This window comes from Carassius gibelio, chromosome B6 (genome assembly GCF_023724105.1).
Source record: "Carassius gibelio isolate Cgi1373 ecotype wild population from Czech Republic chromosome B6, carGib1.2-hapl.c, whole genome shotgun sequence".
Classification (NCBI taxonomy): domain Eukaryota; kingdom Metazoa; phylum Chordata; class Actinopteri; order Cypriniformes; family Cyprinidae; genus Carassius; species Carassius gibelio.
Window position 1 is genome coordinate 24,502,243 of NC_068401.1, and position 14,198 is coordinate 24,516,440.

General features: G+C 35.5%; 1 protein-coding gene across 3 annotated transcripts in view; it reads left to right on the forward strand.

Annotated features, from left to right (window-relative positions):
- The window catches only part of tmeff2b (transmembrane protein with EGF-like and two follistatin-like domains 2b), a 63,238-nt gene that overhangs the window by 24,259 nt on the left and 24,781 nt on the right, over positions 1-14,198 (forward strand). For all 3 annotated transcript variants that reach the window (XM_052559752.1, XM_052559751.1, XM_052559753.1), the window contains exons 4-5: positions 6,467-6,493; positions 11,336-11,432. In XM_052559752.1, the coding sequence (XP_052415712.1) occupies positions 6,467-6,493; positions 11,336-11,432 (124 nt within the window). The remainder of the gene's footprint in view (positions 1-6,466; positions 6,494-11,335; positions 11,433-14,198) is intronic.

The following is a 14,198-nucleotide window of genomic DNA, read 5'->3' on the forward strand; positions in this document are numbered from 1 at the left end:
CTATTGTAGAGTCACACTGAAGGCATCAAGGGCTATTTGACCAAGAAGGAGAGTGATGGGGTGCTGCACCAGATGACCTGGCCTCCACAGTCACCGGACCTGAACCCAATGGAGATGGTTTAGGGGTGAGCTGGACCGCAGACAGAAGGCAGAAGGGCCAACAAGTGCTAAGCATCTCTCGGGGAACTCCTTCAAGACTGTTGGAAGACCATTTCAGGAGACTACCTCTTGAAGCTCATCAAGAGAATGCCAAGAGTGTGCAAAGCAGTAATCAAAACAAAAAGTGGCTACTTTGAAGAACCAAGAATATTACATATTTTCGGTTGTTTCACACTTGTTTGTTATGTATATAATTCCATATATAATTCCACATGTGTTAATTCATAGTTTTGATGCCTTCAGTGTGAATCTTCAATTTTCATAGTCATGAAAATAAAGAAAACTCTTTGAATGAGAAGGTGTGTCCAAACTTTTGGTCTGTACTGTACATAACAAAAAAGTATGAAACAACTGAAAATACGTCATATTTATATTATATACTCTGAGAGAGAGAGAGTGTGTGAGAGAGAGAGAGAGAGAGAGAGAGAGAGAGGAGAAATGTAACAGTTTAATGTTGTATGTAAACTGTGTTTGAGAGAGAGAGAGAGAGAGGTGTTCAGAGAGGAGTCTGTTGGATGTTTAGTTTTATGGACTCAATGTTGAAAATGTAAAACATTTCAAACACTGTTGGCAGAAGTGAAAAATAAATAATTTTAGGAACTTACAATTTTGTTTGATTCCATGATGTATTTTACTGAACATGAGTATTTACATTTAAATTATTTTAATTTACTGACAGTTACTTATATCTTGTCTTTTAACTTTATTAAGATCAGATTCTGCAGGTAAAATAACAATATTAAGGTGACTTGACTTGGACTTGACTTGACATAGCTTGTGACTTGACTTGACTTGACTTGCCCAAGAAAAAAATACCTGGGACTTACTTGAGACTTGAAGGTTAAGACTTGAGACTTACTTGAGACTTGCACATGTGTGACTTGGTCCCATCTCTGCTTTGTTCCACCTCTTTCTGTTTTTCTCACACAAATGGACAAAGACACACTTCTACACATTAGAGGTGACTTCCTGTGAGGACACACAAACGCACACACACACAAAGTATTTTGGTCCAGTTTCTATGTCCTCTTTTTGTCCTCTGTCTCTAGATTAGCCCACTTTTGACATATTTTATTAAATGAGGAAGTTGTAGGTTGTATAGAAAATATATATACTTTTTAATATCAAAAGAAATTAGCTTAGTGTGTGTTTGTGTGTGTGTGTCCACAAAGATAAGAATCATTTAAATGGTAGTTTAAACCATTTAAGTAGATTTTTGGTCAGTAAAATAAATTATTACATTTATTCAGCAAGAATACATTAAACCGATGGCAGAAAAGACATTTATACAATAAAAAAGGTTTCAAATAAATGCATTGTTTTAAAACTTTCTATTCATAATAAATACAAATAATAATCCTGAAAACAGAATCACACTTTCCAATTTTTTTTTACATTTATATTAAGCAGTACATTAAGTTTTCAACACTGCTAATAATAAGAAATGCTTCTATAAATAAATGTAAATATATTTTTGCCAATATTACTGTTTATACTGTATTTTGGACCAAATAAATTCAGCCTTTGTGAGCTTGAGACTCATTTGAAATACAATATATATATATATATATATATATATATATATATATATATATATATATATATATATATATATATATATATATATATATATATTTCTAACCCCATACTTTTAAACATGTATTTCCCATAAATTGAAGAAATATTATTATTATTTTTTTTGCAATATCCTGGGTGATGTGGTTAAATGGCTCAAAACTACAATTATATAACAATTGAGATTATAAGGTAATATCATTTACTTTCCTGCCATGTTGTAGAGTCTTGAGACACACTGTATTGTGTCTCGCAATTTCAAAGAACATTAAATATTCATAATGCGGGAAAATAACGCAGAATGTTGGACACATTTAAATGCTACAATTAAAAATGGCTATTTTCAACACTGAACTGAAGCGATTTCGAACAGGCCACAATTCCCATTTTAAATGGGGGACATTAGATGTGTTTACAACAAACTAGTTTTCAAGGAAAGTAGCTTTTATGTTCGTTAATACAAGCATATCTAGCAAAAACAGTACAATGTAAAACGTAGATTCCCCATCATGGTAGAACACAGCCATCTGTGTTTGTCTGTGTGTGATGCAGGGATGTGGGGTTGTTCAGAGGCAAAGGCAGTAATCAGTGTCAAGTAAAGTGGGCTACATTTCCTCACAGACCACAAATCATTGTGTGTGCTATATGGGGGTACACAAATCTGAGTGTGTGTTTGGAGACAGAATAAACACAGGTCACAGTGCTCTCAAATTGATCACCCATTGCTTGTAAAGAAGAGAAAGATAGGGGGATGTAGTTATAAATCAGACCCTCTGTGTATATGTGTGTGTGTGTGTGCTGGGGAAGGGGCAACGCTGCAGGAAGATGGAATCGGAAAAGTCATCATTAGGATAATCCATCAGAACATCTAGACGCTCCCCACAGAGCAGTTTGAGAAAGAGAGAGAGACGGGCAGAGAGAGAGAGACAGTCTGATGTAATACCAGAAGGACCGACCCAGACTAATAATTTGGCTAATTATGGAAGATCATGACTGCAGCGGGGATTGGGCTGATCAGCAAAGGGAACAAGAAATGATCTGGAGAACGAAAACACGGATTGAAGATGAAGAAATGAGATGCTGAATACATGCAGCCTCTGTCTCTCTCTTCTATTTCAGACAGCAGAAGTGTGACAGGTTCAGAGTAATGTGAACCTGTAATTGAGTCCCTCATTAAAGCCACAGCCTCATGAATATGAACGACCTCAGCCTCATCTGCATAGCTTAGACTATTTGTGTTGCCTGTGACCCAGCAGGGGACACATGAAGTTTGGGAAAGAGGACATGAGAAAGTGCGAAAGGTTGAAGAAGAGGAGATTGCACAATAGCTTGCTTGAATCTGTTCTTGTATTTTGTCTTGTTTTTGAAATTCATTGACATGATTTAATCATGTGTGTATTGGTTCCTCGTGAATCGACACAAACGTAATTTGTTCACATAACTGCAACATCATGCAATGAAGTTATTTTTATGTAACCCAATTAGGCAAAATAGTCTCAAAGTGATTTTATATGCTTCCCTGACAGGATTGATTTATTCAGGTTCATAATTTACGTCACATCACTGAATTACAACATTGTACTAGCTAGATAAAAAAAAGTGTTGGCTTTTTTTTTTTTTTTTTTACTTTCACCACAATGGTCAATCAGTCCCAACAAATACCTATATAACTGAACATTAAACATCATGTCTTTCCATTTTCTTATCCTTCTCAGATAGTAATTAGTACTTATTTTCAACATTTCATTGCCTCAATAAGTTCCATGCAACACATGCTGTATACTACAGTTTCAGTATGAAAATATTCTGCCATGCTTGATTGGCTCATATTAAATCATTTATTCTGGTAGATTGCACATCAACGAGATTTGCATTAATTGAAATCCAAGAAATCAGGTTAAGAGAACCGTGGACTCCGTTTCCTGTTCTTGGCCGACAGGACTGGCCCCCAGTGTGGTCTTCTGCCGCTGGAGCTCATCTGCTTCAGAGATCGACTTATGCGTTCAGAGATGCTGTTCTGGATAGCTCGGAGTTACTGTTGCTTTTCCATCAGTTTGAACCAGTCTCGCCATTCTCCTCTAAACTCTGGCATCAACTTGGCATTTGTGCCCATAACACTAGCTCTCACTGTATATTTCCTCTTTTGGGACCATTCTCTGTAACCTTAGAGATGGTTGTGTGTGAAAATCCCAGTAGATCAGTGAGTTATTGAGAAATATTCAGACCAGCCACTCTGGCACCAACCATATAACATATATAGGCTATGTTCACACTGCAAACATTAGTGCTCTTTTTTTCTCAGATCAGATTTTTTAAATGGCTGTTCACATTGTCCTTTTTAAATGTGGCCAATATCAGATTCCAGTATGAACAAATGATATTCCTGAACTGACCCGCTTGCACTAAAGAACGATGACAAGACAGCATGAAGTAGCGGCATGCAAACACATATTCAAAGACATCCGTAGCGCATTTACTTTGAAATACAATGGAAAAGTACCACAGGGGAATGAAAAATGTGTTCTAAGTAAATGAACCTACTGAAAGGTACTTAGCAAATACAGATGGCAGTAGTGAATAAAACAAAACATTAAAACATTACAAATTATTTCATCATACCTTTAACTTACTCAGTAGTGATGCATTATTAGTTTGTGTGTTGGATGTAACAATTGAAATGTGACTTTGTGAAGTGGACTGTCTTAAATTGTTGCTATATAGCATCATTTTAATACTAGAAAACCTATGCATTTGGCAACTGGATTTTTTAAATAAACCATTACATTTCATAAATAAAATCTATTTTCACACTCCTCTTGAGTGAGGGGCAGGATATTCGGACTGATTCCATGTGGTTTGTGCAATGTCATGAAATAAAAACAAGTCACATACCTGAATAACTGAGTCACATATATGAGCAAAAAAAAAAAAATAATCTTCCTGCAGTGTGAACATATTTAAAGTCACTTAAATCACATTTTCCCCCATTCTGATGTTCAGTTTGAACTTCATCAGATCAACCTGACATGTATATATATTGGCTGTAGTTTCTCCATTCATGTATGTTGATTTTTCCTATGCTCTTTATGGTGTGATTCCATTAATTTAATTAAAAACTATTTTATTTTGATTCATTTTATTTGTTTGCCATCTCTAGAACACATTTTATTAGTAGAATAATTTATATTGTTTAAATTAATTATTTTGTGAGACTGTACATTATCCTTTACTTAGTGGGGTTGAGATACTTTTACTAAAAAACAAGACAAAAAGGCTTATTAAGAAAAGTACTTCTGCACAGACGCAGGAGAGGCACAGTTTGGAATTAAAGGAATAACACATTAAGGCCTTGCCTTCCTGTGGCCATCTCAAACGAAGATTTATATTTGTTCTGGGCGGGGAATAATTGGTGGGGTGATTGATGGGAGGGCACAGAGCTATAAGCTGCTCCTCTCCATCATAACAAATTGATGAATGTCAGATTTTCCCAAAGCTGCCGTCGAGCCCAGGAGCGGATGGCGAGAAAGACTGAGAGCGAGAGAGCACGGTACAGTCTAGTCATAGCGGCAGTGCCCTTGAACTTGAGAGAGAGAAAGTGGAGTTATCTGGGGCTACTTTTTGTTTTCACCTCAGATGAATCCACGAGAACTCCATTATTTATATTTTGAGAGGTACAGATGCAGCCGGAGGGCAGATTTATAAGTGTTAAAAATGGGAAGTGAGGTGACAGCCAAGCTATTTTCCACCCTCCCTTTCCTCTCTAATGTACACATTTCCCTCTATAGTTGTTTTTCTCTCGCCCACTAGTCCTCAGTTCTACAGATTTAATCCACTGGGCTCATAAAAGCTCAGTTTAGGTCCTAGAAATGTTCTGCAATTAGAAGCCTCAGGTGTGCTTTAGTGTCTGTTAATGCCTTATATAAATAAGGCTAAGAGAGAATTGCACGTGCCATGCAGACTTTAATTTTGCATGGCATCTGTGATATTGCTTCTGTTGTTCTCCTCTGCTTCTGTGCAAGACACAGATGCTGCGAAAAGCCATAAAGATAGGAGAATGGTATTAGATATGATCATGTATTTCTAATCTAAGCATGCACATCCGTATGACATAGCCCACATTCTAGGCAAAAATCTGAAGATTCTTCTGGCCAAGAACTGTCCAGTTACAGGATGTGACCATCTGACCAATGAAGTGACAGATTTACATAAAGTTGATTTGTGAAGAGAGTATCCCTTTAGCATTAATTTGCACCTCTTCATTTGATCATCACTCAACTAAACTACAGCATTTTTTAAACTACAGTTTTGTTTTGTTTTTAGTGAGCAAAGAGGGCCAGTGTTCAAATCCCATTCTAATTAACCTGTCAGCCAGTAATCACTAAGCGTTTGAAATTTTGATAAGACTCATTTTGTGTTCCACAAGAAAAATAAATCATGCAAGTTCGACACAATGTGAGGCTTGGTAGATGATGACAGAATTTTCAATTTAATGCAAATAATCTGCAGAAGCAGTGACTTGCTTCACCATAAGGGTTTTTAGATGTGTGAATGAATGATTTTGCCACAGTGCTGTAGACAAACATCTTTTGTGTCTATGAGTGTGCAATCTAATTATCAAATACATAGTCTTCTTGTTTGTAAGCTGCATCTAGAATCGGTTCAAAAAAAGAACTAAATCCATTTGAATGGACATGACACTTGTGTTTCTGACCATCTGTTTTCTGCTTTGCAGATGCTGGCTCTGGATCCGGGGATGATGGTGAGCATTTTCAACTCATCTCTAATTTAATACAGAGCATTACAATAATGATCTCATATCTCGCTTTGTCTGATCACATCCGCACATACCAAAATTCTCATAGTTGGTTCAGATGACAGCAGCTAGTCTGTCCTAGTTTAAGTGAAATATAGTAGGCATTTCACTATATTATTCACATGACCTTACCAAGTTGCATGTTAATATCAGTAACATTTTTCATTTTAAATCCAGTTAAATGTAAAAATGTCTTCTTTTGGGGGAGTCTGATAAATTGATGAGACACAAAAAGTCAGATCCATTCCTCAAGGTCTAGTAAGCACATTGGATTCTGGGATACAGTTTAAATATAGTAAGCTCTTTGTTTGGAATAGCACACACTGAAAAAAATAATAATAATTCACTCAGAAATTGCTAGTAAATTTTACAATTATTTACAAATTAATGGCAAGTAACCAATTAAATTAAATGCAAAATAGCACAAAAATAAATAAAAAAGTAGAAAGATTGAAATACTATTTCTTGCAAAACATTTTTTTTACAGTGTCTAACATACTACTCTCTCCATTTCAGCTGAGTATTCACTATTTACTTGATCAAACTGAAAAAAAATTCTTTCCCAAGGATTTATTTTCAAATTCTCCATGTTTGCAGAATACTGCACACACACACACACACACACACACAAACATATATATATATATAATATACAATGCACTACATTGTATACTGTGCTGTATTCAGAAAATGGTATGCAGGTTTTCCATTTCATACATCAGCTTTTCATATGACTCACATCAAGGCTTCAATGCGAGCATCATGTGCCCTTTTGACCACCACATGAAAAGCATTGCAGATAGAGTTACGAAAAGCCAATTCTATGAGGCTGTTACTGCATGTACCATGAAAGCAGGAGTGCATACACAGTAAACAGTGAAATCTTGTATTTAAGCTGAAGCTTAGAATAGAAGCGGGGTATAGGAATTGATTTAATGCCACTGCAGAATGAGAAAAAGTATTCACAGAAAATTGATTCACATGAATTTACATTTACATGAATTGGATTGTTGTTGGTAATATGAAGGTATATATATAACTGAATAAAATGAAACTGAGGACTCCTTATAAAGTTTTATAAAGCATGTGCAAACATCACATACATCAGACCTGTAATTGCATTCATCATGTGGATTCTCCAGTAATCACTGGCTGTACTTTAAAAGGTCACACACTTTAAATTGTTTGTACTCTGAGTGATGCATTAAGAGCGCTTGACTGGCACGCAGTGTGCTGCTGGAGGTAATAGCTCCTAGAGTTCAACTCACTGGGCAAACTGATGTGAGCCATGTGAAAGGGCCTTTACTGCCAGACTTTAATATGAAATACTGCATGCTTCTAGAATACTTAAACTTATTATGCTTACCAAGGCTACATTTATTTGATCGAAAACAAAGTAAACAATAAAATTGTGGAATATTATTCATATTTAACAGAAATTTCAGCATCATTACTCCATTGTCACACGATCCTTCAGAAATCATTTTAATATGCTGATTTGGTCCACTTCTTATCAGTGTTGAAATCAGATGTGCTGCTTAATGTTTTTGTACAAACCATGATAACAAGGGACTGGGAGAAAAAAAAAACTGAACAACAGAAGAACGTGGCTCAAAGTGCAAAGAACAGGAAATTGAGGATGAGAAGAAAAGAAATGAAATAAGAGAGGATATAAAAACGAAAGTGGCATCTGAAAGCCATACAACAGGGATGACACAGGAGATAGATGTACAGAACGTGTGAACAAATATAGCCACTGTAAGAGAGATGAGACACGGGGAGCTGGAGCGAGGGAGTGAAGAAAAGAAAAGAGAGAAGGATGGAGGGGGCACGGCCACTTAGAGAAAGATCGGTGTGGCTCAAGAGAAGAGTGTAGCTTGAGGAAAGCATTGCCTCTCTTCCAGTAGAATCAAACATGTTTTAATGTGTGATTGTAAATTATTGATGAGCTCTGACTCATACATTCTATATCACACACACACACACACACACACACAAACTCAGAATCAGATATGTTCTATCGACGTGGAAACAACACTTCCTCCTCACTTTCACATAACTGAGAGCCTCATGTAACTGAGCAGAGATATTACGCAAGAGACTTGTTCCAGCACACACATGTAAATGTACAACAATGACAAAAAACACAAATAACAAAGGATTTTCTTCGATTCCTATCATAGAAAAATGAGAAATTCACTGTTAGATACAAGTGAGTCTTTTTGAACATACAGATTCTAAACCAAACTTTGTCAATGTGAGAGAAATGGTTGAACATAAGACCTTATGCATCCAATAGGGAAATACATATCAGCCAAATCTTACTAGCTGTTTTCCTAAATCACATAATAAGAAATTATTTTGCAACTGTTGAAATGTAAGGTCTGTGTGGTGAGAATACCTGGATGTACAACATTCGCTAGGTTGTCACTGTCATTTGACATTTATTCATTTATTTTGGAATTGTACGAAAAATGGCTTTAAAGAGATAGTTGACCAAAAAATGAAAATTCTGTCATTGTTTCAAATGTGTTTTGCTTGCTGTAAAATGAATGAACTGAAGAACAGTTTTGATTACCATTGACTTCCATTGTATGGATAAAAAACACTGCAGACATTTCACAAAATGCCTTCTTGTTTGCCACGCAGAATGAATAAATGATTGCAGAATTGTCATTTTTGAGTGGACTATTCTTCGATAATATGTGGGATCGACATGTCATGTAATGCCTATAGTCTTGAATAATCAAGTGAATTAAATGAACTGCTGTTTTCATTTTCTTCTTTAGAAATAAATCTTCCAGGAAAAACACTAGCAAATCAGTGTTCAAACCTATGTTCTTGCATAAGAGTAGCCTACAATAATGATTTATATTCCCAGCTGTTGCATTTCATTTGGTTGGAAAATTAAGAGTTGTTTCATATGTTCTTTCATGTTTAAACCATGTCCAGAATGTCCAGCTGTGATGCCACTTGTTTAGAAGATATGTACTTGGGATAGACGTCTTGTAGAACATTCTTCTCACTATCAGAGATATTGATGTAGCTATTCAGATCCAATATGATGTACAGTAGCAATCACAGGAACCTATGGGTAGCTATAGTTCAAACTTTACCTCATGAATCATCATACAGTGTAGAGCTGATGTAAAAATGTGCTTCCTTAAGTAACTCGCAGTGCTTTGTCTAACTTTTATTAGCAACACTACACACTATCCTTGACTCAGTGAATCTCAATGTGACCACATTGCAGCAACTGACACTTTATTCTCCATAATGTGTTGAAAATCAGGCTGTTCCTTTACACCCACTCAAAAAATCTATTTTTTAAGCGAAAAACTGCTGCTTGATCCATATTTAGCCTTCAAAAACACTCACAATGCTATGTTTATCTAGATTCTTTCATTTACTGCCAGTAGCTGCAAATTTTACAATTAGCACTGTCCTAATTGAAGTGTTTTAGTTAAGGGCACTTTACTTCAAGCTCAGATTACAAATACACACTGAACAATGTTCTTCTTTCAGCATCAAACCACTAAGGTGAGGTGTCTTCATGTGCGATGGCCAACAGAAGAGTCTCTGGCTCTTTGCCATCTATAACGCATCACAAATCACTTTTACGGTTACATTTTTATTTTGTAGAGGGGCAGCTTGGCGGATACTGTAGTCAGTCTCCATTAATAATCAAGGAATTATATAACCATACACCTGATGGCTCTTACTATTGTCTAGTTCTCGTAATCTTGAATCCATTTACATTAAAATATTCACTTCCTATAGGATTGTATACACTTTAAATTATAGAAGCTGTGCCTGGACTATGGAAACGTGTTCATGTTGACTTATAATAAAAAAATAATCTCTTAATATACACTTTTCACATTTTCATATCCTTTATATATTGGCAATGTACAGCAGTATACAACACAAGCAGCAGAAGTTTTTTTTCTTTTCCACTCATTTCCACCACAAAATCAAAACAATTTGTTAACTGCAAAATATATCTGGTTAAAATTTTTTATGTAAAATAATGTCAAAAACTATCATTTACTGTAACATTTATGTTCAAAGAATATTTTCCAGAAGTCCCTGCATGGCCCATCACACATGAATTTATTTTATTTAAATAGTTTAGTTTCTTTATAGTTTGAAATAGTTTTGACTCTGTGGTTCTTTTATTTATTTATTTAATATTTTTATTTTTTGAAAGGCTACTCAGATTCATAATGTAGTTTTCTATTTTACCACATGTTTTATAGTGTTTATCAGTGCATTTTAAGTTACAAAGCGGACTCTGGTAGTTCAAGTGGACTGGTATATTAACATTATATCACTTGATGAATTAAACAGTTATAATTTCTAGCACAGCTTCAATATTTTACAGCAAGTTTGCCAGTATTTTTTAATGTGCATGAATTTGACAACATTCTGTGGTGGCAATTTTTACAGCTAACATTTTATCCTAAATAAACACATTTTATCTTAAACTACATTTATAATTACTCTATTGAAAATGAAGCAAATTTGCACATTTTCACGAAGCACATTAAAAACATTAATTTCACAAGTGCCATTTACCTTTTTATCTCAAACACGTTCTTCACTTTTGACTCATGTGAATCAAATCACATCAGTTTCGGATTATTTCATAAAAGAACACTGAGCTCTTTTATCTGGACAGATACAGGAAAATTTGATTCCTCATAATATGACCCCTTTAAGTGCGGCTCTCAAGATCTCTCATCTCATTTGCTCTCTCTATCTCTCTCTCTCTCTCTCTCTCTGCAGTTAACGAGGGTTCAGCAGAGATCAGTCAGAAGGAGACTTCAACGTGCGACATTTGTCAGTTTGGGGCAGAGTGCGACGAGGACTCTGAGGACGTGTGGTGAGTCACAAACTCACGTGACAGCTTTTCAGGGTCCTGACGTTCTGTTCTTCAGAGAGCCAGAGGGCTTGAGGAGTACGGGGGTCTGTCTAATGGCATGTATCTGATGTAGAGTCTTCTGCAGGCCTGCTTCTTGTGAGTTTCTGCTCTTCCTGGCACTGATTCTGAAGGCTGATAAAGTCTACGCCATTTCACTGTGATACATTACAGTGCATCGCCGAGGGTGCGTGCTGTACGGAATGCACTGCAGTAAATAATCTCTATTCGATTGTCCATCTCTCTGTCTTCCCATTTCTTTTTTGTCTTCTTCATCTATTTCTTGCTTCCTTTTAGCTCTTGTGCTATCAGTCCCTTATCTTTATTGAGGCTTATGATTAAAGCTAGAAAAACAAATGACCAGTAGGGTAAGTAAAATAAACTTAATTCAAGATAAGCAAATTCATCCTGTTTGAGGATGTTTAGCTATTTTTTACTGGAAATCGGAACAGAAATACTGATTAAGACTGATTTTTGTGATGTCAGCAAAACTCATTTCGGAGTCAGAGCAAGTTATTACATTTTGATGAAATATTAATTGGCAAAAGTCAATTTCAGTGACTTTGCCAACCTTCCATCTGGACACATCTATTCCAAAAATAGATTCCAGGTCAACATTCCGACCTCTTTGTAATCACTCACATGCACAAGGCTTGTTTTTTAGCCATTATTTCCCCTTCAGGTTTCTCTTTCATTTCAGCCTTGTAATTTATTTAACCCATTGACTAACATGTTGTGCCATGGCATTCTGTGGCATTCTGAGCAGATTGTAAATGTTAATTGTATTGTTGTCGGACTGTGGGGGTCAGATCTCTGTCAGTCTGGAAGGATGATGGATTATTTCCTAGTACGAGGCCCAATGCTCAGGACAGCGGACTGGCAACCCAAGAGATGGAGAGGCGAAAGAGTGCAGCTCTCCTCTGCAATTCCATCTTCAATTAATAGAGTTCCTCTTCCCTAGCAGACAGATTAAAACCTCAGAACCATGGGAGGGCAATTACCATTCAAATATCCCTCACGGTAATACACTAACCAGACAGATCAGAGGGAGGCCGAGGGATGGAGAGAGATAGAGATGTGAAAAGGGACGGGAACGAATGAGGGAGAAAATGTCAGAAAAAGACAGAGATGAAAAGAGGGAAATGAGGCATCTCGGCAGTTAATGTGTGCAAGTGTGTCTACGTTAAGGTTCATGTGGTCAGTTAAAAGTGGGTGGGGAGGGGGGTTTACTTTCAAAATACGATTTAAATAAGGCCCTGGAGTTCTTCATAAATTATCTTGTCATTGTTGTTGTTTGTTTTCTAACGAAGGATCAGTGAAAGGAGGTGCTTAAAGGAACAGTTCACCAAACAATTAACATCTAGTCCCCCTCTGGACCTGAGATGTGTGTGTTTTTTCATCAGAACAGATTTGGAGAAATGCAAATACATCACTTGTTCACCATTGAAGTGAATGGGTGCCGTCAGAATGATAGTCCGAATAGTTGATAAGAAGTTTTATTTTAGCAAACCTGTCTTCTAATTTGAAAAAATGTCTATCGTTTACACTAAAACTCTGATTTGCAATAGACAACAAATCATTAAAATTAAAAATGTATTATATATAGCTTACTAATATTGCTCATAAATGACAGAAATGTGCTGTCACCTCTACAATTTGTAGAAAACGTTATGTTTATGTTATTTCTATTATTAGTCTTACATAATGTTGCACTTTCTAAAACGGTTGCACACAAATTGAGGGAAAATTCATTATATGTCAAAATTATGACATTAGTTTTTCTTCTAGGTAAATCTTATGTAAGATATCTAACATATCTGATAGTTCTCACTACAAAAGCATGGGATTTGTGCCACTAATGGTTTAGAAATGTCATGGAAAGTGCCAGGAGCTACAAAAATGTTAAGTATATAAAAAAAAAATTATATATATATTATTATGGAGTCACACCTCTGCCTCATTCTGCCTCATTCTCATTCATCTGAAAGATGTGTTCTACTTCTGTCTTAGGTACACAATGTGTAGAGAAAGTTTTTTTGATTACACTGTTTGTTTGTTTTTTTTAGTTCACATCAAATGCTCTGTATTAAATTAAATATTAATTAATTGCTTTAACAAATTGTGTTTATTCATTAACTATGCATTGAATTGATCAAGCATGAATAATTTTACATTGTTAGGAAATATATATATTTCAAATAAATGTTGTTCTATTCATCAAAGAATCCTGAAAAAATCAGCATGTTAGAATGATTTCTGATGGATTACACTATAGTTAATCCTTACATTTCTGCTTTGCCATAAAAGGAAAAAAAATCTAATTTGAACATATATATTGCAACAGAAAACAGTAATTTTAATAAAATTACAGTGTTTTTACTTTATTTTTAAGTGAAGTAAATGCAGCCTTACTGATCATAAGAAGCATTACAAAATCTCATCGAAAGTGCGCTTTTAAAGGATGGTGTAAACATACATACAGTAAATACATGAAATTAGTAAATTAATACAAAAGCCAATTATACATACATATATTTATGTATATTACCTTATAAGTAGACTTAATCATGGAAAAGACAAGTTTGTAGAATATGGCCTGTTAGAAGATGTTTTTTTGTGACATTCGCAGTAGGTTTTGTGGTTTAATATGCAGGGAATCTTTAAACCAAATATAGCTGTTCCAATTCCACAAGATTAAGTATATCTTTGAGAGTCATGAAATCCCTACTG